Below are 24,251 nucleotides of genomic sequence, written 5' to 3' on the forward strand. Positions count from 1 at the left end.
CTTCTTGCCTGCTGCCTGTGGATAAACATGTCAAGCTCTCAGCTCCAGCCCCAGCACCATGCCTGTCTCTGTCCCACCATAAAGATCACGGACCAACCCTCTAAGCAAGCTCCAGACTAAGAATTGCCTCGGTCATGATGTCTCTTCACAGACACAGAACAGTAACTATTTGAATCAAGCAGGCACCACTGAATGAGAATCCTGCACACAGATGCTGCTTTCCCTCGACAAGTTGGCTGTCCCCACTCACCGCTGTTGTGTCCTTCACAAAGCAGCTGTAGGAACCGGAAGAGATCCTGTGTGAACTCATCATTCTGGAGCACTTTTTCACCTTGAAAACATAATAGACATGGCAGCATGTGCATGGCCTCTCAACAAGGAACACCTGCTAAGGCACATGACTCCAAACTGGCAAACGGCTTTGGAAATGAACCTTTGGACCGATGTTGAGAAACCCAACGAATTGACAGCCAAGGCTGCGGAGTACACAGCGCAAATAGTAAACTGTGGAGCCCGAAGACACATCCTGTGATGAGAATAACTAAGCTAACAGCAGTCAGTGGCCCACAGCCCATCAAAACCCATGCTTCACAGATAGATAGAAGGCACTTCTTTAATTAAGCATCAAGCTGCAGGGTTAAACTCGGCATGCAACCACCAAACCCAAGATGTGCCTGTACCAAAGCAATTAAATCCAATCCCTTAGGATTCTCACACCATGGTAGGAACTCCGACTAGGGAGTCACACTTACCACGCTCACGAACAATGACTGGCGAAGAGAGGAAAAAGAGAAAATACAAAGTAAGAAACCCATAAATATTGTAACAAACTTCAATTATAGCTAGCTCTATGAACACATCCAGCCTGGATGCTGCCTTTAGCAACATCAGAGAGAAATGTTTTGCTCAAATGGAGCAAGTCTTTGTAGACAAAGAAATTGCATGCAAAGGCTGTGATCAGAAAGAGCTGAGCTTTCAACCAGGAAGGGGATGACCTTGGCATTCATCGGCTACTTACGTGTTCCTTCTTCTGTAACCATTCCCAGGCCTTCAGCTTTATTCTGCCTCTCAAATGCATTCAAATCAAGGACACTTTTAATTGACAAAAGAAAACAAGGTTCAGGGCTAACCATACTGGGAAAATAGATTTCTAATGTCAAGAATTTACGAAGAATATTTTGTCTCTTTATTATCATAAATAGACTAACACATAACAGTTTGTCCAAAAAAGCCTGAAGCCCCTTGGGTTTGTGCCAAGCACTGTGGTTTATGGATGTGACAGCTCACAGACCTTGTCATACATACAGAGAGATGATGATCGTTGTTTAGTTTGAATCCTTTCTTATGGGTGAAGATTTAGAAAGCCCTCCCAAGTCAGGAAGAGATGCTTTGATTCTGAGATTCCTAAACTACTCCCAATGCTCACCTCCCACCTCTAGCTGTTTTCTCTAAAGATCACAGAGAATTGTGGTCCCTAGTGTCTAGGGTGAGTATTGGAGGAAAAAGCTAGATACTCTGATGAATTCAAAGGCCTCCCTCTCTTATGGTTCCTGCTTTGTTCAAAAGCCAGTAGCAGCTAAGATTAGGCCTTCTGTGAAATGGTGTCCCTTGGTGTCCCTAAATTTGTGAAAAGTTGTTGTTTGTTTTTGTCCCCATTTCCCCCTACCTTCCTGGCTACAGTCAAGTTTTTTTGAGGCAAGAAATGCTACCCAGGCTGGGAATGAGAACACCTTGGGAACAAATCACTTCCAAATTAAGTATCCTTACGCTTTCCCAATAGGTTAATTCCTTAACTGATCTGAACAGTGTGTTAGAGCAAAAAGTTTTATAAAGGTATCGCTCTTAGGGGCGTGCATGGCTGAGCCCGTGAAGACTAGCATTAGCTTTACTTCTGTTGAGGCTCAGAGGACATGGTTGTAGACTAGAGAGATATTAGCACTCTTTTTTTCCTTTCTGGGGACTCTTGGTGAAATTTCTATTGCTACCTTTGTTGTTTTTCTTTTTAAATTAAAAAACATTATTTTTGTGTATGAATATTTTATCTGCATGTACCATGTATATGCCTGGTGCCCATGGAAGTCAGGAGAGGTTGTGGGATCCCCTGGACCTGGAGTTTAGGGATAGCTGTGAGCCACCAGGTGGATGCTGGGAACTGAACCTGGGTCCTCTGCAAAAGCTACAAGGACTTGGTCTCCTCTGACATCTCTCCAGGTGTTAGATGTGTTGTTTTCCCCATTCCAGCCTGTGCAATTAAAAAAGGGCTGCTTAAAAAACCCCAAATTATCCTGCTGTTTTACTACTTGGATTTTGCTGTGTTGGGTTGGGGATTGGGGCAAGCGGCAAGATAAACACAGGAAATGACGTTTGGACCTTGTTGCTTTGAAGCTTTGCTTTTGAATTGGTGCCATGCATTTCATTTTAATCCCTAAACACCCATGCTGAATGTTTTAATTTTCTTACTGCTTAAGTATTTTACAGATATGTATTATCTGTGTAATAATCAAAACCATTAAAGTGTCTTAAAACTTCTGTGAGAAATCATCTGGCTATTAAGTGAATGTCATTTCTTCCTCTGTGCTATCATTATAAATGAATTATAAACAAATTTATCAGTATCAAGTACTGTAGCATACTGAGAGACCTCTTAGAGACCCAATGGAAATGTCATGAGCAATGTAGAACTCGGTTGCCTTGATTTTGTCATCCCTGGGTCCACAGGTACTATTCTATCCTCAATGAGTCAGACCTGGCAATATTACATTTTCTCTTCCTGAGAGAGACAATAAACTAATAAGACTGTTAGTGCAGAGAGAGGGGGGTGAAAGGGTGGGAGGGAGAGAGGGAGGTGGAAGGGTGGGAGGGAGGGAGGGGGGAACAAGAGATTATGCTATAGCTCATACAGTCTCCTCATTGCCTGGAGGTTGGCAAGATTATGAAGTTGACTAAAAGGATGTTCATCCCCCAAATGTTCAAATGGAAGACATCATAGTCTTTCTTAACTCTTGATCCTTAGAGTCAAATGCTTAAGTAATTGTAACTTTGGTTTCTGGCAGGAAATGATGTTTGTGACTGATGGGGATTACGTCTTCTCTTAATGTAGTTTGAATGTAATCCTGAAGGCTAGGGAACATTAGCCACTCTCTGGGATTTTAAGGTAGTGAATGCTGAATCTTCTCAACAATTGCATGGTAAGGTAGATGATTTTGTGTACCCCTGTATCTTTGTTTTTAAGAATGCTGAGTGGTTTCCCCAGACTTACCTACAAGACTGCATAAGACCAGAAAGGCTTTGAAAGAACCCGGCATCTTTTTTCTCTTTTAAGTAATCTAGCATTTTCTGTAAAGAGACACAGTTTAGAGAGAATCAATGAAAACTATGTCGCAGCTCATGATCTTCCCAATTCTGATAGAGAAATGGCAAATCCCCTGTCATAGAAGCACACCAAAGCAGACTCAGGGCTACAGATAAGAGTTACTGGTGTAGTTAAGAAAATTTAACCTCTACCCCAAGGCTCAGGGAGCATCTGGCAAGAGGCCAAAAAAACCATAAGAGCAAGGGGACCAGGATGTCAGTTGAAAGGCTGTCTTCTCTACAGTACCAGGGAGCTGCACCTACAACATCTCAACACTAGGTTGCCTAAGTAAGGTGTGAGTAATATTACCACCAGATGACATGCCAGTCTGTTTGGGAGAAATCTTAGAAGGCCCTATCCCTAGATGAAGAGCTACAGACAATCAATGACTACAGGAAATTGATAAGGGAGAATCAATCTTCCCCAAGGATGAGTCACTTGATAGGTGATCCAAAATCAAGTGGTCAACCCTAAAGGCATGCATTTGGGCAGCACTAAATGGACACAGAAGGTTGTGTTTATATGCTTAAATGAATGCATACATGTAACAATAACAAAGAAAACTGTGCATGAGTCAAAACATCTACCCAGGGAGTCAGATTCTATTGTTTAAAGGCTTATTATTTTCACTACTTCATCACAGCGTAGTAGACCTTTGGCATTTGTGGATTTATTGTTTAAAGTCTTTATTATTTTGGATGAGTGTTAGGATGGTGACATCGTAATGTCATTGTTGCTGAGGTATACTCTCAATCGCTCTTTCTATGAGTATTGTTTATCGGAACAAGAGTTCAGACAGCAATGGGCATGGTTGAGAGCACAGACATTTTTACTTTGTTTTCTCTGCTGATTTTAGAAAGGAGGAATTTTGTGTGACATAAAATTTTTATATATTAAAAAAGAGCTTGCTGCAAGATAGTTAGCTGATATGTTGTAGTGGAAAAAAGAAGCCAGCAAGATAGAAAAAAAAATAACAATTCTTCATGAGAAATTAGCTTGGGAAGATTTAAAGACTAAGAAAACATTATGTCTAAGATAGTTATGAATTCAGAGACTTGCAAAGTCTCTGAGATATACTTTTATGAATATTAAAGTTCTGTTTGAACTTTCTTGTGCACAGGGCTGTTGTAGGTCACAGTGGCTTTCAACTTTCTTAACACTGCCAACCTTTTAATATAGTTCCTCATGGTGTGGTGACCCCCAACCATAAAATTATTTCATTGCTACTTTATAGCTATAATTTTGTTACTGTTATGAATCATAGTGTAAATATTTTTGGAGAAAGAGGTTTGCTAAAGGGATTGTGACCCACAGGTTGAGAACCACTGCTTCAGGAGATACTCACAAATGCCTACCTTTCTCAACCAGTTCCAATTCAGACACCAAATGACTACCAGCTATCCGAATACTGACTTCTCATTTTATGCCCACTAGAACATAATCAGCGAGATAGGATGTTTTGCTATTATATTTTGCGGTCTGAGAAATTGAACATGGGGCCTCGTTCATGTTAAGCAAGTGCTTTGTCACTGAACTATAGCTCTGACCCCTGGGTTTATGAGACAGAGAGAGTCTCACTCACTCTGTAGCCCGAGGTGGCCATGAACTCAAAATCCTCCAGCCTGAGCTTCTCAGTTGAGGACTTCATTTGTATCACTCACTAGAATAACTTCAGCCTTTACAGCAGAACCAGGCATTGTCAGTAATCGGTAAATAAGTGTTTAACGAAGAGGGGATAAGTGAGTGAATAGCAGAAGGTGAATTATTCATGTGGTTTCTCATGGAAGTACCCCAGGAACTCCGCACCATCCCCCGATGCCATCTTACCTGTTGCACGCCAGCATTGCCTCCATTGAGAATGGCAATTCCCAGCTTCAGCGTCTCAACCACCATGGGACTCATCTCACCTGCCAGGGTGAAGATTTGATTGATTCACCAAGGAAAGAGGTGGTAAATTATACCTGCTGGGCTTTCTCCAGGCTTGTTAATGTGACTTTAGGCCATGGAGCATTAGCTCTGTGCCAGTCACCGAGGGTCTACCTAGAAACAGGGACATCACCTTTGCTGGCACTTATCATCTGAAGGACCATCTCTGCGGCACCACGTTCGTGCAAGCGCGCTTGCTGATACAGTGTTTTCTGCTTCTCCATCTCTTTCTCCTAGAAGAAGTCATATAGAAAGATCAGCCCTCCAGGGCTCTCATTCTTCCCTTCTGCCCATGTTCTCCTTGGGTAAATGCGACGTGGCAAGATACGCTGAGAGTGAATCTTTCATGGCTTATGAAAAGCAATGCATATAACTGTGGATAAAGCAAACCTCTAAATTTTATTTCCAGACATGACCTGGCTTCCCCAAAGAATCTACCCATAATTTACTCACTCTTTAAAGTTGAGGTTTCTACTCTTTATGTTGCTAGGTAACAGTGTTTTCACTTTTGCTATTATAAAGCAAATTATTATTTAAATAGTGAAGAGCAGAGAGAGAAGACTGACTCAATGTGGTCACTTTGGGAAGAGGAGCAGAAAGATTCAGCCAAAGCTCTCAGTCTTAGCCTTCAGGGTCCTAGCATGAGGGTAGGACACACACTAACTAAGCAGTGCAGGTCAAGGTGTGGACCTGTCCATCACCCCTGCCCCAACTCCAGTCCAGGCAAAGCCACAAGCTGTAAGTCTTTCTCCTGGAGACAAGTTCCTCCTTGGCTGCCTCCAGGGCTCTAGCTTTTCCATCTCCCAGCATGCAATTTCTAGCAAGTCAAGATTTAAATGTGCTTGTCTTTCAATGCTCTGTTCTACAGGAAACATGCTTGAGGGCCACCTGACTATATTTGTCTGATGTAAGAAATGTCCCTGTATTTACACTGCAGACATGTTCTAGCAGAACTGGTTACCAGAAGTGTAATTATCTACATCCACTTTTATTATATTTTTGGATGCTTTGCCTATCAAAGAGCACAGAAACCTAAAATTGTGCAGTTTTAGGAGTGCTGGGCTTCTGCACTGGCTTCAAATAAAACTGCCATCAACTGGTATTTCTAGAGTAGTAGTGACAATCCCAATGCCCGTGATATTTTTCATTTTTGGTTGTTTAAATTTGCCCCTTTTCAGTCTGTTTCTATACGATAAGTAGAACAGTTCCCATCAGAACCAGCATAGTTAGAAGTGGGCACTGCTGATGAGCAGGATGCCTGCTGCTTGCCAGTCACAGAGGCAGATGGCAGAGCCATGGCTGGACTTGCTGAGTCAGACACAGCAGTACAGTGAGTCCCATAAGCGAACAGCAGTCACCATTCTGAAGCCCCATTCTATTGGCCTGTAAGAGCTTCGGTTCTAATGTCTTTATGGAAACTCACTTCAAATGTTTTTTCCCTCTCTTCATCTTCGTCTTCATCCTCAGCACTCTGACAACTCTGGGTTCCATGGAGCAGGGAAAGGAGGACACAGACAACCAAGTTATAGGGAATTACTCTTCTTTTTTTTTGTTATTTCTTATTGTATCTTATAAAAAAATCTTTATTTTTACATACCAATCCCAGTTCCCTCTCCCACCCAAGCATAGCTCTCCTATGACATTTAGAACGCACAAGGGACAGGTTATCATTCATAGACTCCTAGGGACCTCAGCACCTTGTAAAACTAGGAACATTCCGATCATTGCAGGGCTACATTCTACTTTAAATGCCATTTTTGTAGTCACCAAGGGGTTAAGGAACAAGAAAGAAGAACATGGAGTTCACATATCCAACGGGGACCTGTTTTAAGCACAGATACGAATTCCCTTCCCTAAAAAGTTTTGATGCAAATGAGGACAAAGGAATACAAGGATTTGTCCCTCTTAAGACAGATGCCAGGGCTGTGATATTAAGACTGGAATATCCATGATGGAAACCCCAAATTGTCACTTTGTACTAGGGTCATGAGAGACAACAGAACAAAGCAATACGAGTTCCTGTTTGCCATCATCTGTCTCCTCTTTCCTGAATGTTTTCCTTATGTACATTCAGCATGCCAGAGTTTGTCACAACTTCTGGGTGGTATTCCTCTAGTCACTGTGACTCCTCTGGAACACTGGAACCTTTTCTAGTGTCTGGCCTGTGTCCTTCATCTGCACACAGAATGAACTACCTGGCCTCTCCCAGTCACTGACTGAAGGTGGAAGACAGTCTTTGTGCTTAGGCCGTATTCAGTCAGCTTTAGAACTGGACTATGAATCCAGTTGCCGCTATTTCTACAAAGTCTCAGGGTGCTACACTAACAATGCGGGCACTATGTGATGCCCAGAAACTGTGTTATGACCAAGCCCTAGTCTTCATACTTATACAACTTAATATGATAGGCAGATTGTGACAAAGTGGTAAGAACCCAGGAGTACCTTGGCCATCATACTGGAGTAGGAGGTGTACAAAGGGTCATCTTCCAATTTGCTGGAAGAGAATATCAGAGAAAATATTTAGCAGGCTATGTTCTGGAGTCAACAAAAAAATTACGAAAAACCATATAAATTCCAAGTTAAATATACTAGTGAGCTAATTAGATACTCTGACTCTGAAAAGCTGATCCAGCATTGCCTCAACACGGAATTTAGGATTAAAGTCATGATTTTAGGCCATTTCATCTTTAGTCTGTCTCATATTATGATGAGAAGCCTGTCCTCTGGGTGTGTCCTGGTGACCATGAACAGAGCCTCTCAGTTCTAAAATCCCTTCTACCTGCTGTTGTCACAGAAGGGCAGTTATGAGCGAGCCCTGTCCCAGGCCTGTGGGAAGAACACCATGGGGACACTCACCTCCTCTCTGTGAGGGCGTTGCGGCTAAAATACAGGATGATTTGGTGAAGCGGATCAGGTTGCTTTTCTGTCTCTTCCTCTTCCTCCTCTTCAACCCTGGGAGATTTCTACACAGAGCAACACAGGCAGATTTGAGGCACAGATCCCTGTACGCACCGTACAACCGCATGCGAGTAACGAGAAGGCGAAGCGCAAGGCACAGAGGGCATCGGACTGAAAGCGTCATCTACCAGCTGCTTATTCCAGCGCAGGAGTCCCGAGGATGCAGGGTTGCTGTAGACAGACACATTTCCCCAGCCAATCAAAGGCACGTTCCATTTTAAGTTAAATGAAATCAAAGAAAGCAAATGGCTGGCCATAGGGAAAGAGCTACGGACTCCAAATCAACACTCATGCAAGCTGTGAGCACCCCAGTTCAGGAGGGAAACCCTGCTTAAGAAACTTAAGAAACTGAGTCCCTCTAGACGATACATGGAATTTCTTCTGGAAAGCAGGCTTGAGATAGAGGTGAGACCAAAGTCATAAATCTCTGGGCTTATTCGGGGTCCAGTTGTATTATTTTAGTTTTTTTTTCAAGTATTGCAATGTTTATAGATAGGTACAAGTATATAAAATCAGGCCATGAACATGACTTAATAAATTTAGCAGACTTGATTTCAATACTATAAGAGGAACCAATTAAAAAAATCTTACCGTAGTATTAGTCTAGATTTAACCTAACAAAAGACCTGTCTCTTTGTTTCAGCTTCACACTCTACCCTAAAATTTACATTGTCCTGCAAAGCTGCCATGTAGGAGTCGCAAGACTGGCCCTCTTCTCACCAAACCACTTCTCTGTGTTTATAGAAAAAGAAGCAGCAGCTGGCGCTAGTGGAAACAGTGAAATTTTCTGGCAGAGGTCAAGTCAGCAGGTGGATGTACTTGGTGAATTGGTGAGAACTACCCAGGTTGTGCGAATGGTTCCGCAGCAGAGGGCTAAAATGCCACTTTCTGCCAGCTTCACACCAATCAGAAACGTGGGAAAGCAAAGGCAGCACCTTTCTCATCAACAGGAGTGTGTGGGGAAAGCAGGGGACCTAAGAACAAAGGGAAGGAATGGCGAAGAGAGATTTAAAAGAAAAGGGAAGGAGAGGAAAAAGACACAGAACGATAGTTCAAAGAGGAGAACAGACAGAAAAGAATGAAAGAGAAACAATACAAGATTAGTGCAGAGAGCAAATGAGAATAGAAAATGAGAAAGTGAGAGGTAAAGAGAAAAGAGAACACTAAGGTTGAGAAGTGAGAAGAGGAGGGAGGGCTTATTTTCCCCTGACACAGGATGAGGCTGCTCCGTTGTGATTCCCATGGAGTGGTCCCAGAGTATGAAGTCTACTAGAGAGTGCATGCCAGCTTTCCGAAAGGCCAACACAGAAAAGAGATGCAGGAAAGAGGATTATTTAGATGTGCCTTCCCCAAAGCAGAGCTATTGTTTTGGATGTGGAGTTTTAGCAGGGAGTAAGCAGGGCAGGGGTCTCCTGCAACCAGTGGTGCTCAAAACTTAACTAGGCACGGACTCACCATGCCACAGCTGTGCACTTTAAGAAACATTAGTTGTTAATGGTGATGGAGACAGGGGTGAGGACATTATTAGCACCTCTAATTGAAATTCCATCCTCTGGCTCGTAGGCCCATGGGCAGCATCATCCTGAGAATTTAGTTAGCTCTTTTCAGGTTGACACAGCACACACATTCTCTGTGAATGCCTGACTTCCGCAACATACACAAACATGGATAGAAAAATCAAACCCATTCACGCCCGAGTCCACTCCCAGTTTGTTCGGTACTTACAGCCAAATCCTGTACTAGTTTCTCTTCAAAGGAATACGCCTCTGTTTCTATCCAAAATCTCTGATAGCCATGGAGGAAGAGGTTAATAGAGCGGTGCCTGAGTGGAAGGGTGAGAGGGGGGGGTCAGGACAGTTGCTGGGCTCGTTAGTTTAGTTCGGGTGGTTAGCGGTTAGTAAGCCGGCACAGACTTTTTGTACAATTCTCATCTTCTGATTGGTCAGGACAGCCAGTAGTTCACATTGTTTCCTTCAACTAGGTAACTCATGAATACTGGAGTTCTTCCAAGTGCCAAAACCAGAGCAAGACACAACATCCCCGTTTAGCTTTACTGAGTTTTTAACAACATTGCCATTCTAGTGAGAAATAGCGCATTAGATCAAGTCTGAAAATGTTCGCTTCAGGTGACAGTTTAGTCATTTCTTCAGATTAGCCCACTGTCCAGTAATACAATTGAAATCGGGTTGTAGCTTAGTGCCAGACAAACTGAAAACCCTCAACTTCTGCTTCCGCACCTTCCCCTAGCCAAGGAATACCTCAGCGGGGCACTGCAGTGGTCACTTAGGAAGGCCAGATCTGGGCGTGCTATGCTGTGGGCATGCCTGCTCTGCGCCTCTGAGATCCTGGCTGTGCTTTGGTGTCTGGGGCTCATGCCCCTTCCTGGAAAGTTGGCCACAGAAGCACAGCTAAGACGGACCACAGTAGCAAGCCAGGACGGGAATGCAGAAAAGGACAAGATCGGTCAAGTCCTGGTTTGGTTTGTGTTTTGGTAGAACCAAAATCTGGCTGTCTCCCATTAAAATCTGACCAATCAGAATTTTACTTTCTAAAAAATTGTACAAACACGTATTCTTATGGGAACATTAAATCATGGCTGGGAACGGAGGCATGTGCAGAGGACGAGCTGACGTCTTTCAGTTACATTACCATTAAAATGGGTATTAGTCTGTCATACTGAGTTTTTTCATTAACCTTTTCCAGCCAAACACGTTGAAAGGTGATCAGGAAGAAATTGTTAATTTTGTGTCTGGAGAGAAGCATACAGGGTTTTCTTTTAAACACCGGCACTAGATGAAGAGCATCTCTATAGTCAGACAAATCCCTTCAGGCATTTAGTCTGGAAGATTCCCTGACACTGAGACCATCACAAAATAGGGAAGAGAAGCGGCTTCCTCCGTTGCCTCCTCGATGAGTTGGTTGTTATGAAATTGACTCAGAATCCTTCATACGAGAGAGAAAACGCAGGCAGCTGTTCTAGAGCAATTGTCTCAAGGATCCATGCCTCATGACAGGGATTCCGTGAACTTATCCTGGCATATGCAGGTGTAGGAATGATGAAGGAATACCCGGATAGGAAGGGATGGTATCAACATCATTATAAAAACAAAAATTGATTTTGAGAGGGAGGGATGACTTCTGCCTGGCCCTGGACAAGTGTTTGTAGACCTGAGTTCCTCATGCCACATCCTCAGGCAGGAGTTCTAGCCAAGAGAGGATGGTGAGCATTTCCTAGTGATTTCATTGCCTCTTAGAAAACAAATAAAAAATCGTACACACGTCTACAATATTAAATGGACATCAGCTTTACCTTTCTGAGAGGGCTTCACCATCCCCTGTACCTCGGGTTGACTTCCATTTTTATATTTTTATTGATGAATTTATTTATTCTGCTTGATTTACTATCACTTTGTTCCCCTCCAAGTAAAGCAAATCTAGTTCCCTGGGAGAGGCCCTGTGGAGCAGGTGCATAGCTCAGAAGCCGTGATTTCCCCACCGTCTTCAAAGACCCTAAAAGGGAAAACTCGCCTGGTTCAAGGCAAGGTACAGGATATTCTGGAGAAATAATGGTCAAGATTCCCCCAGTGGACAAAAGCAAAGACCAAGCATTGAATGGCCCCTGGTCTCATATTCTAAAGAAACACCCTAATGTATAGGATTCAGAATGCTTTTGTCCAAGTCAGTTGGTTTTCCACGACCAGGTGAGGCTGTTCCCAAGGACGGGGACGTTGATAAATCAAAGGTTGTTTTTCAGTCACCAGCTCTGCAGACTGACTATAGACCTGCTCTTATGTACTCTCCAGTCTGTCAGGGGAGGATGAAGTTGTCCTATCATTGGACATGCAGAGACAGTCCTAGCAGTCCGTACAGGCCCTAGCTCTACTGATATCACTATGGTGTAGCTCTTCAATGCCTTCCACAGGTCATGCATTGAAGGACTGGTCATCAGTCTCTGGTGTAACAGAGGTGGTAGACCCTTTAGATGGTTAGGTCTAGTAGTAGGAGTACGGCCGCTGGGACCCACTCCTGAAGGGAAATTAGGGCCTTGATCTTCCCCACTTTCTGCCTCCTCACCTCTGTGAAATGGGAAGGTTTGCTCCATTGCACATTTACTCCGATGGTGTTCTCCCTCACCACAGACTGAAAATGGTGGCGCCAAGTAACCGTGAGCTAAAGCCTCTGCAACCATGAACTGAAATAAACCTTGCTTTCTTTTCAGTCAGTCTGCCTCAGGTATTTTGTGGTAATGGAAACTGAACTAACACAGATCCCCTTCCTCATGCTGGCAGAAGATACGCTACATGGTAATTTTTACTTCAAAGTACCCAAAACCAAGATAAGTACATTGTGCTTCTGTCTAGCCTCTTTGGGTATTTCTAGCTTTTTTTCCTCTTTTTTTTTTTTTTTTTAAATTTTAAAGCAAGGACTTGCTATGTAGCTCAGGCTAAATTCACATGCATGACTTGAGAGCTGGGATTACAGGCATGTGCCACCGCAACTAGCTCCCCCTTCCCTCATCTTGATGGTAAACGCACTGTGATGAAGGATTCTTAGGCTACATTATGCTCTGCTGAGGAATAGTAAATTTTGTCATATCATCTAGTGTCTGAGCAGGGAAATGATAGAATTTGGACTAAGGTACTTTAGAAACAGTTCCCTTTCCCCAGAAGCCTTTACACTCTCACAAAGACTCCTCTGTCAGCTAAAGCAGAGAGCCTCATATGTGCTGAGAGGCTGTGAAGGCCCAGGACGAGGCACTCTTACCTGCTTCCATACTTACCTTGGTTGCTTAGTAGACCATTATACCTACCATGCAGTCTGCAAGGTGCCACGAGCCAAGGACCCCAACTTTTATAGTTAGGATCAAGATTAAGGGCCACAGAGAACTCAGCTATGAGAGAAACAGCTTAATTCCTATCACTGGCTCACCTGGCAAAGAACAATGACAGAATACCCACCTGGGCAAATTGTAGAGAGGAGCCATCCTGAAACAGGCCACCACTGCCCGTTTCCGTTGCTTTGACAATAATTTGTGCCACACAGCCTTTTTGGACCTCAAAGGCTGTTCCACCTAAGAAGGAATCACATAAGTAGCTAGACAGTAGGCCTATTTGAATGGCAGACTGAGTAGCTCAGACAAACTCTAGGATAATTTTGGTTTCACAACTGAAGTTAGCAAAACTGTCCCCAGCTGTAAGCCATTCTTGTGTGAAGGTCTTATTTTTTTTAAAATTTTATTTCCCCAAATGCCACTAGACATTTATTGCTGTTTTACAAATGGCAAAGAACTGGAAAAAAATATTTTGAATTCATAGCAAGAACTTGTGAACAGTTTGGGGAAAAGTTGAGGGCAGGACGGCTTTGAGATGCCAGGCAACACTTGGGGGGTGATGTGGGATAAAATTTGGCGGTTGCCTTTTGCCTCAAGAGGTCTCCTGTAACTGAGAGTCAAGCGCAGGGAAGAAATTTCTATCCTCCGGGGCAGTCTTGCTCACTCACTCCTCAGAGCGAACCTCCCTACCTGCTCCAGGTGGAAGAGAGCGGCTGAGATCCTCTGCACTCGCTCCACCGTCTTTTCCGGATTAGAAGGTTCGTCGTTCCTCAGAACATCTTTGTAGAGGTTCAGTTGCCATTTCACAGCCGGGTCATCTGACTGAAAGTTGAAGCACAGCCGTGAGGAAAACAATGTCTGTATCTCTAGTGTTAAGGAATACTCTCAGTCCTACCAGGGTTCCATATGATGAGGCTCGGTTGATCAAACTTCCTTTACCGCCTTGGCTAATCCCTCCGATCTAGACTAAGACCACTATCACATTTGAAAGCCAAAACTGAAGCAAGCATTAACGAATCCTGGCCAGGTGGGTGGGCTCTAGGCAGGTCCATAACAGGTTCCTGGGAAATGGCCCCAACCGCAGTGTGCAGTGGCTTAAGAAGGAAAGTCATTGCGTTTCCCATCAGGTCCAATCAGGGGCAAGTATGCATCCTGATGGACTCCAGCCTGTGACCCTCCCGCCCACATGTGATCAAGAACATCGGGTGCAGCTGGGTCAACCTTGTTTCGGGAAAAGAAAACCATGTGACTGGTTATCTGCAATTAACAATGACCTTCAGCATTTCAGGAACTGTGTTTGAGCAAGGGCTTGCAGGTCAGAGGCATTTTTGTTTCATGGATCTCTTGGGAATAGTAATTAAAACTTAACTTAAAATGTAACTTTGGCTCTCACACCTCCCTCCCCATTCCCTTCCCTCCAGCCCTCTCATATTTGAAGAATGTTATGTTTTTATTTCTGTGTGTATAACTCTGTGAGTATATGACACGAGTGCCTGGGTGTTTGTGGATGCCGGGAGAGCATGCTGGATTCCCAGGAGCTGACTGATGTGGGTGCTGGAAACCAAATTTGAGTCCTCAGGAAGAGCAGCTGGTGCTCCTAACTGCTGAACCATTTTTTTCCAGCCTCCACTCCTCCTTATATCCTACAACAGATAGATGCATTTATGAACTTCATATTCCCATCCCTTTATCTCTTTGTGCTACATTTTGAATGATTTCCAAAAAGCAATCTTCTAATTTATCAATTCTATTTGGCTATGGAACTTAGATTAAGGTTTAAATTTCAAGACTATTTATCTGTATAATCCTTATGCTTTTTTTTTGGGCAAACCCATTTCCCTCCTTTTAAATAACATTCTGATTTTTTTTCCCAGATTCTATTGCTTCCTTTGTTTGCCTAAATGTTTTTTACTGTATTTGTCTCTAAGCTCCTTTCTGTTAGTTCATTGATTGGGTTACCCAGCTGGAGCATTTCCTTACATGTTCTGAATCTTTTGAGCCCATTTCCAGGGATGGTTTTGTTTACTTGTTTTCCACCCACGTGTTAGTAAGTAGAGACCCTCCAAGTGATTTCTTGGTTGATTGTCTCTGAAGGAGATAGATGAGTTTCTCTGTCTCAAAGCTAATTCGGTTCAGGTCTCATACCCTGCATTTATGATGGGATAGGCAATCAGCCCTCTATTTCCCTTCCTCTAAAGTTGCTACAACTCCAGCCCTAAGGCATGCATCTGACTGGAGCACCTGAGTTCTCTCCAGGAGGCTGGCTTCTCTTGTGACAGGGCAAGATAGTGCAGAGGTTCCTCCATCTTGTATTCTAGCGGGGGCCAATCAGGTTTAACTAGAATTTGATCTCCTTGATGAAGAATTCCAGGGAAAACTACTCAGTCTATTCTAGGAACCCAAGGTCAGCATGTCCTCATTAACTTTGCTTAGTGTCTGGGAACTGCCTATTTGCACAGGAACCCCCCTCCAGCTAACTGCTTTTCTTAGCTTCTGTAAATACTGTTTGCTACAAACTGCTTGATTTTACAAAGCTTCCTGGAGCTTCAGAGCGAGGTGCCAGGATGTGGTTTCTGCCTTTGAAAACCTCTGTTCTGGGCACACGTGGCTGTGGCCCTAGCTGCCTGGAATGAAGACTTTGAATTGGCTATGCACTGTGTCTGAACGGTCATCTCTGCTGAGCTCCCCGTAGCAACCCTACTGCTAAGAGCTAGAGCCTCTTAGTTTTTGGCAGTTAGTATTTTTTTGTTTTGTTATTTGCTTTCCCCGCCCCCTCAACTATTTTATCTACTACTACTGTACATTCGGAGGGAATGAATCAGTGGTTTTGCTTTCTTCATTCTCATGTTAGGGCATAATATACCTTGAAAACAGAGCATTAAAGAGTAGAAAAATTTCAAGTTGCTTTTAAATTCTAGCTCTCATTTTCTTACTCTTTTTTTCCCCCATGACACAGACTTATTTTGTTTCAAAAAATCTCCAGAGTGGCAGGTGTTAAAATGTCCTCCCAAGTGCCTCTTTTCCTGGTCAACAAATCTAATAGTCAATACATTTTGAGACACCTGCGATGGCTTGATATTGATTTAGTAGAAAGTTTGACACCCACTTATCAGAGGCCTCTTCACGATAGCGCTTAGCCTCCCCCTCCCCCCACAGAGCTTTCTGTAGCCCAGGCTGTGTTCAAATTTGCTATCATAACCAACACTGGCCTTGAACTCCTGATCCCCATGCCTTTGCCTCCCATTTGTGGCAATTAAACAGTTCTTAGAACTTATCTTAAAACATGAACAGGGTGTGGGGTAGTAAGTAATACATTTGTAATCTTAGCACTTGGGAGGCTGCATAGCAAGGCTCTAGCTTAACAGAGAGACAAACACAGGTCCTGCAGGCAGCGGTCACTGGGCAGCCTGTGGGAGGAAGCATCACCTTTTCCTGCAGGTGCAGGTTATTCCGCAGATGTTCCTTGACCTCTTCATCGGTGTCCCTCTGTGGAAAGACGCTACATTTTATTCCTAAGGATCACGGTGGAAAAGCCAAACAGGATGCAGGAAGTTTGGAGAGTTAGTGTACAGTTTAACTGGGATCTTTCTTAGGAGAACGAAAGGAGAGAGGTGAAGGAGACTTACCCCAAGCTACTGACTTCCAGACAGCTTTACAAAGTACATACCTCTCCCTCAGCCCCCACCCTCCCCTCGCAGGAGCACCCCTTTTGAGGCTGAGTACCGTCCACTCCCCACAGCCCATCCTCTGCGCTCAGCCTGACCACACAGGCAGCTTACACAGCTGTAGCGTGATTTTGCCAGTGAGATGAGCTCCTGGTCGCCTGGAGTACACATGTTCAAACCAATGGGTAGCATTTTCTTGAGAGCAGCCACGATGAGGGAGGTCTGGATGGAATACAAGTCTCCTCGCCTCTTTGTCTTCTTCCGCTCCTGGTCCTGTCCTCCAGACTAGGAGATGATGTTGAGATAAAGAGAAGGGCTCAGTGACTCTCTGAAAGGAACTGCCTCAGCTCAGGGGTAGCTTGCTTCCTTGAGGCCCTGTCCGTACAGGCTGGGCCTTACTACATTTCAAAGAACAGTAAAAAACAAAAACAAAAAAAAGTGTTAAGCAAAAACAAACCAGACGGTCATTAAAGACCAGCCCAAACCCGAGCCTTCGCTTCTGTACATGCACAAAAACCACAGTAGCTAGACACACAGCACAGACACCCATCGTCCTTGCTTCCTCCCTTCTGCGCCAAATGGACAAGAGTCACAACAAAAAGAACGATTTTTACAACAGGGAAAATAACTCCGACAAAGAACAGCTCCCTACCACTGGGCACGGTTACGGGTACTGGGCACTGGGTACGTGGAAGAGATCCTCCACAGCACCAGTGGCCTGTTTTCAGAGCCGAAGCTGGTGTTTTACAGTGTGGGCCTTCCATATAGCCTCTCTATCGTGGGGCAACGTAAGTTCTTACAGGGAAACCTACAGTAGGACGGCTTCAGGCTCTGGCTGGGAGGAAGGTATGGGAGAAATTATATGTAAAATAAAGGATAACAAATAATACCCTAGCCCTATGGGAGTTGTGAGTTTAGTTTTATTTTTAATTTTGCATATTTACACTTATATGTGTCTCTGTGTGGGTGTGAGCACATGAGTGAAGAATCCACAGAGGCCAGAAGAGGGTGTCTAAACCCCTGGAGCTGGAGTTACAGGATGCTGGGAACTGCCTGAGGTCCTCTGAAGACCCAGCAAGTGCTCTTAACTGCTGAGTGATGAGAGCTTTGAGACTTTGTTTGGTTTGTGCTTTGTCATTCTTTTCAGAGTTCACACAGCTAATTATTAGTGGTTTTGTTTCCTGAGTTTTGTTTTTGTGCGGTGGTAGTTGCAGTGTGTGTGTGTGTGTGTGTGTGTGTCTGTGTGTGTGTCGGTGTCTCTGTGTGTGTGTGTATTTGGTTATCTCGAAAGAGGTCTCACTATGCAGCCCATCCTGGCCGTGGATTTATGCCAATCCCGCTTCAGCCTTTACTCCTAGGATTACAGGTATAAAATACATACCTGGCTCTAAGTGGGAGGTGTAAGAGAGAAATCCGACTGGCTTCACTATAGAGGACGTAGCTCCCAAACAAGCACTGAAAATGCTCAGCACTCATAGTGTAGCATATGGTCGTAGTCTGGGTAGGTTCAGGGGACAAGATGCTATAGCGACCTGTTTTTATGTTGCCATGGCTGGCAGAGCAATGCTGACCACGTGACACTCTGCTTGACAGACTTTCCCTCAGCTGAGTAAGCAGCTGATACAAACAGGGAGGATTTTGTGGCCTGAAATTAGTCAGGACCCATGCTGAGGGAAAACTGGTTTTGCTTCAAGAGTGTGTCTGCTAAAATGCTGTAGCAGTAGTGCAGCTTACAACGACATGCATACAGAGCTCTGGGTCCCTCTTCCCTCCCCCTAGAAGTGGCACGTCAGGCCCATTATGAGACATGCATTTTCTTTTTTCCTTTTATTTTTTTAAATGTATCTTATTTTACATGTATGAGTGTTTTGCATGTATGTATGTATGTATGTGCATCATGACTGTGTACCATGTGTGTGCCTGGTGCCAAAGAGGTCAGAAGAGGTCATCAGATCCTCTGGATTAGATGGTTGTGAATTACCATGTGGATGCTAGGAACTGAACCCAGGTTCTCTAAAAGAGTAACAAATGCTCTTAACCACTGAGCCAACTCCAAAGCCCCAAAAATGTGCTTTCTAGAGAAGAGTTCGGATTAATTCTGCCTTTGGATCAATGGCTATGTTCCAGTGTGTGAAAGAGATTCCTAATGATGAATGACACTCGATTGGAAATGTTATTTTCCCACTTGGCCGTGCATGCAGCACTTCCAGATGGTTATATTACCAATTTGGAAATCAGTCTGATGAAAGGGAATGGCAGAGGCACTCTGTCTCAGGACTCTGAAACCACAAGTCAGCCCCATGATGCATGTTAGAAGGGCAGTAACATGTATGGGAAGGGAAGAGGAGATACTGAGGACCAGAGGCCTCTCACGTCCCAGAACAGCAGACTGTGAAGGATGCTTCACAGGACGCTGCAAGTTCTGGTGCTCACTGAGCCTCCTAGGTTCCTTCTGGTTCTACCATCAAGTGGGGAAGGCCAGTGGCAAAGTCCAGCACCTAAACTATCCATTAAGGGTGGAATCTGGCTACAAACATATAAACTACACAGTAGTATATATGTGTATATGTGAACAATAACACACAGCACATGGGTAAATATGCCAAAATGTAATTGTGGATTTGATATAGAATTTAAATGATTTCCCAGTTAGTCTCTGCTTAATTTTGCCTGTATCCTATTCTAAGCATAGTGTCTACATGTATGACTTTGATATGCATTTCCAGTCCTTAGAACAAGCTTGAAATAGTTTAGGACTGAAATCTAAACTATTTCAAGCTCAGGGATCTTGAGTGTTTTGAGGTCACACAGTAAGAAAGCATCTGAGACGTCACCCTGATGCAAGTCTGTCTTGCCAAGGCTCCATTTCTCTTTTCTGCAAGCTGCATGTGAATTGGGTCTCACATGCCTCCCATCTCCACCACATCCCTTGGGTCCAGGGGTTTGGAACAATAGCATTAGATACTTCTTAGTAGACAGAAGGGGAAGAAAGTCTATGTAAACTTCAGGAACAATTGGAAACTTATTCCATTACATGTACATTTTGTGCAAAAGCTTAAAGTTATCTGCTGATTTCAAACTTGAGTCCATCAAACTTGAATCATGGGAGCTTGAATCAGAGGCAGAACATGTACAGTGTGAAAGGGCTGGGGCCACTAACAGACACCAGAAATGCAAACTTGGTGTCATGACAGAAGAGTGAGGCTCTGAGTCTCCTGATTCCTGCCTGTCCTCCCTATTTCTGGCAGTGTGGTGGCTGCCCAATTAAGAGAGTAGGCATTTGGGGAAGGGAGCAGAAATAGCAAGGAGACCTCAGTTAAAGCAAGGCTTGCCTGGCTTCCCCATTCCAAGGGTGGACAAGCCTGCATTCACTCTTGGACAGGCGGTTGTCTTCCCCGGGCACCCACAGTGTGAAGGGGGACAGAGCGTGACACCTCTAATACTAGGACAGAAAAGACACATCATGCATTTGACCTGTACCTTTACTTGCATGGCCTGTGTGGAAAGACAAAGGGAAAGAAACAAGGAGAGGAGTCAGTCAGTGAAAGCAGGGATCCAAAGCATCAGGCGGCATGTTAGTCACAGCTTCTTGGGCCCAGTTACTCAGTTAGCAGCACAGATACTCAACAGTTCATGTAAGCATAGCATGAAGACAGAGGGGAGGTTAGAATGTAGGTTCATTTGCCTGTTAAGAATTATATATATCCTCCTCAAGCACTTCCGGCCTGGGAAGAAGTTACCTTAGAGACCCGCCTTCCAAAGTGTATGCTCTGTAGATCCCACCCACAGCAGCTACTCACAGTAACTATGTCTACAGAGTCTCCTCTTTTACTTCCTGTAACCGCAGGGGGCTGCAGACAATTTGCAAGGACCCAAAGACCTCAGGTTTTAATCCCCCTCCCCCCAACCACCACCACATTAATCTGCTCCAGCAGACTCCAGCAGATTATAGAATCAAGTTAAGGACAATGCCTTTGCTTCTGCTAGAAAATCTGCTATGGCCGGGCAATGGTGGCGCACGACTTTAATCCCAGCACTCGGGAGGCAGAGGCAGGCGGATCTCTGTGAGTTCGAGACCAGCCTGGTCTACAGAGCTAGTTCTAGGACAGGCTCCAAAGCCGCAGAGAAACCCTGTCTCGAAAAACCAAAAAAAAAAAAAAAAAAAAGAAAGTCTGCTATGAATATATATAATATTATATATAATATATATTCACTTTTGAATCTTTTCAAAAAACTTTAAATTATTTTTATTTAAGTTCATTTGGTGTAATTGATGTACAAAACATTAGCCTAATGTGCTGTTTTTCCCATTTTTTATATTTAAATTTTTTTCATATATTTTGATCATATTCTTTCCCCTTTCCTAATTTCTCCCAGATCCTCCCCACCTTTCTCTCTCTTAAATAAAAAAGCTAAAACCAAAACCAAACATGGAAACAAAACAAAAACTGGAATCCTTTTTGTGTTGACTATTTGCAATTATAAAAATTTATTTTAAAAATTACTGGAAGGGCTGGGGTGTACATAGCTCACACAAGGCCCTGGCTTCCTTCCTAAGCACTGAAATCAAAGGAGCAAAAACAGAGCAGACAGTGTTGACAATGAAGAGACCACACTAAACTTTTGGGATGGGCATGATGATCCACACCTTTAATGCCAGCCCTGGAAGTAGAGGAAGAGTTCAAGGACAGCTTGGGCTGAGTGATAGAATGTGAGGTCAGCCCAGAGTGCATAGAAAGACGTGGTCTCTAAACAGAGAAAGGAAGGGAGAGGATAATAAGAGACTGGGAGTTGCTGGGGGTAGACTGTCCAGAGTGATGTGGGACCACTCTACAACCTAAACAACAGAGTAAAGCTTCCTACACTGCAGCTTTAAGTCAAGGTTCCTACATCCCAAAAGCTATGTCTTTATTCTTCACATATTGCCAAGATTAATTGTCACATGGTAATTCCCTGATTCTGCTTCCTATGTCCTCAAGGTAACTTTACTTATCCCCTCGTAGGTCATAAACCACAGCATTACCTTATGATCAAACAAGTGACTTGCTGTGTAGAGCTTAAGGGGAAAAAGAAACCAAACCAGACTTTGCAGCCTTCATGTTTTTCTGAGATGTGGGGGTTTGATGAATATACATTGCCTGATGTTGTCTGTGCCAGCAGAGCACAGGGGGCTCACATCAGGCTTTGATCAAAGGCAGACCTGCTCTATGGGAAGTCCTTACACCATCTACAGGGTAAGCGAAGTTAAGGGAAGTCAATTCAACATGAGATGTTAGAGGAGAGAAGAATTTCTTGAAGTCAGTCTGAGAAATGGGGGATGGGGTGGAGGGGTAGAAAGGGAGAACATGCAAAGGGAGAATCAAGATCAGGAGAAAGGGGACAGATGGGAGGGAAGGGACAGAGCATAGAGGAGAAAGGGAAAGCGCGTATGTCAGAGAGAGGGGTGGAGGGAGGGAGAGAGAGAACACAAGTGCACAAACGTGAGATAATTCAAAAGTGTAAGAGCAAAGAAAAGAGAAAGGATGCAGATGGAGGAAGTAAAGGAGAATGATGTATGTGTGTGTATGTGTGCATGTGTGTGTATGTGTGTATATGTGTGTACATGTGTACATGTGCACATGTGCATGTGTGTGTATGTGTGCATGTATGTGCGTATGTGTATGTGTGTGCATATGTTATGTGTATATGTGTGTATGTGTGTATACGTGTGTATGTGTGTGTATATATATGTGTGTATGTGTATGTATGTGTATATGTGAGCAAAAGTCACACAATTTTGATCAAATATATCTTCTTAGCCAATTCCTGTCCTGTTTTCAACTCATTTCAAAACACATCGCAATTCTTGGATTTCAGTGGTGCATTTTAGGGCTTACAATATTGGTCAAGGACTGGCTAGCATTTCTTTGGCTGGCTTAACATTTCTTTCATTAGATGCATTCTAACTTACCATTCCCCTCTGAGGAAGCTGCTGCCACATCACCAGAAAACAAAGCACATTTAAAAACCACACCAAACCAAATCTATTTGCTCAGCTAGGAACATTAGCTTAATGTATATTCACAAACCAGAGCTTTATAAACAAAATATACAGTGAGCTTTCAGAAAGGAAATGTGCTTGAGCTGCCAGCAAAATAATGTCTTTGAAAGGATCTTCAGTTAACTGGTGGGAACGGCATGGCCCACTGTATATTTCTGTGTTTCCTTGCCACCAGCATGGCTTATGCAGTGTATGACATGCAGCATTCATGGATGGAAACCTTTACCAAGACCGCCATATGCACCCACAACAACTTCATTTCTGCAACGCCAGAATGCAACCAAGAACAGAGACAAATGCAAGCCCAGTGATAGGTGCCCATTCAGAGCAGGGAGCAGAGACCATCTGATCGTACAGGAGCAAGGGCAAGTGGCTATTTATTGGAGGCAATGCATCTATCTTAATGTGTTCATTAAATGATATCTTATCTGACTGACTATGAAGACTGACTTAACTAGAGTCTCTTAGTAGAACCTAGAAAAGTCAGATAGCAAATTCAACCCCTTTATACAGATTGAAAAGATGGATTCTGAGGATTTAAGTGAATGAAACAAAGCCTCAGTGAGCAGCTCAGTCAAGGACACAACTTTCTCCTTGCTATTTCTTGTCTATTTGCTATGATTTTTCTCTATCCTAACTCATGCAACAGGGACAGTGTGGATATAAAAGGCTCAGAAACTATCAGCATAGAATGTCAGTGGAAATGGAGTTTCTTCCAAAGATGAACCTTTCTAAGAGGGATGATATCCATGTCTTGAACATGATCATTTTGACCAAGCAAATGCTCCCCTTTCCTTATTCAGCATTGTGAATGAGCCACTCAAATGTCCCCTTTCCTCATTAGCATTGTGAATGAAAAACGTTTTATTAGTTTGTTAGTGGATGAGTTGAGTTATGAAATGGTTTTCCATTGCCTCATTCATTTATAAACTCAAGGACCTGGAAGAGCCATTCATCACCAGAGGGCTGAGATGGCTTTTCCCGTTCCTACGCATCAGAGATCCCAATACTTGTATCAGACTGTAATGGATGCTAGCTGGGTCAGTCCTGAGCCAGAGGATCAACCCAATGTGAAAGATAACATGGTGTCTGCTTGGGATTCACTGACTTTCTACAGGAAGTCGGGTTAAAGGACAGTTTGTGATGGCTGCAAGACCCTACAAAAGAAACACAGATAGGCTGGAATCTTAGGAAGCTGGGAAACCTGGGCTTGTGTTCCTCAAATAAGCAGCAGTGTCCATCAACAGGCGAATGTGAAAAAAATTGTAAGAAACCAGATAAGTGTATGTAAAGGACTAAAGGAGACACCCTAAGATACCTTTCCAGTGAAGATTCTCCTCAAATATAATCTCGCTGATTTGCATATGAGCTATTTCCAATGTCAACTTTATTAGGCAGCTTATGTTCAAAGTGTACTCTGGTTTATACTACAGAGCAGACTGAAAATGCTACAGTCAAATTTTGGATACTAGAAGAGTG

General features: G+C 43.6%; 1 protein-coding gene across 1 annotated transcript in view; it reads right to left on the minus strand.

Annotated features, from left to right (window-relative positions):
- Ryr3 (ryanodine receptor 3) overlaps positions 1–24,251 on the minus strand; it is a 522,546-nt gene that overhangs the window by 34,097 nt on the left and 464,198 nt on the right. Inside the window, exons 70-84 of the mRNA XM_041678998.1 lie at positions 20,213–20,227; positions 16,847–17,017; positions 16,494–16,553; positions 13,758–13,889; positions 13,195–13,307; positions 9,962–10,058; positions 8,135–8,241; positions 7,721–7,772; positions 6,702–6,758; positions 5,412–5,511; positions 5,180–5,259; positions 3,260–3,336; positions 1,019–1,092; positions 753–770; positions 251–331 (exon numbers count right to left, since the gene is read on the minus strand). Coding sequence (XP_041534932.1) covers positions 251–331; positions 753–770; positions 1,019–1,092; positions 3,260–3,336; positions 5,180–5,259; positions 5,412–5,511; positions 6,702–6,758; positions 7,721–7,772; positions 8,135–8,241; positions 9,962–10,058; positions 13,195–13,307; positions 13,758–13,889; positions 16,494–16,553; positions 16,847–17,017; positions 20,213–20,227 — 1,234 coding nt within the window. The remainder of the gene's footprint in view (positions 1–250; positions 332–752; positions 771–1,018; positions 1,093–3,259; positions 3,337–5,179; positions 5,260–5,411; positions 5,512–6,701; positions 6,759–7,720; positions 7,773–8,134; positions 8,242–9,961; positions 10,059–13,194; positions 13,308–13,757; positions 13,890–16,493; positions 16,554–16,846; positions 17,018–20,212; positions 20,228–24,251) is intronic.

This window comes from Microtus oregoni, unplaced genomic scaffold (genome assembly GCF_018167655.1).
Source record: "Microtus oregoni isolate MIOR12 unplaced genomic scaffold, Mior012 000031F_ref0000149, whole genome shotgun sequence".
Classification (NCBI taxonomy): domain Eukaryota; kingdom Metazoa; phylum Chordata; class Mammalia; order Rodentia; family Cricetidae; genus Microtus; species Microtus oregoni.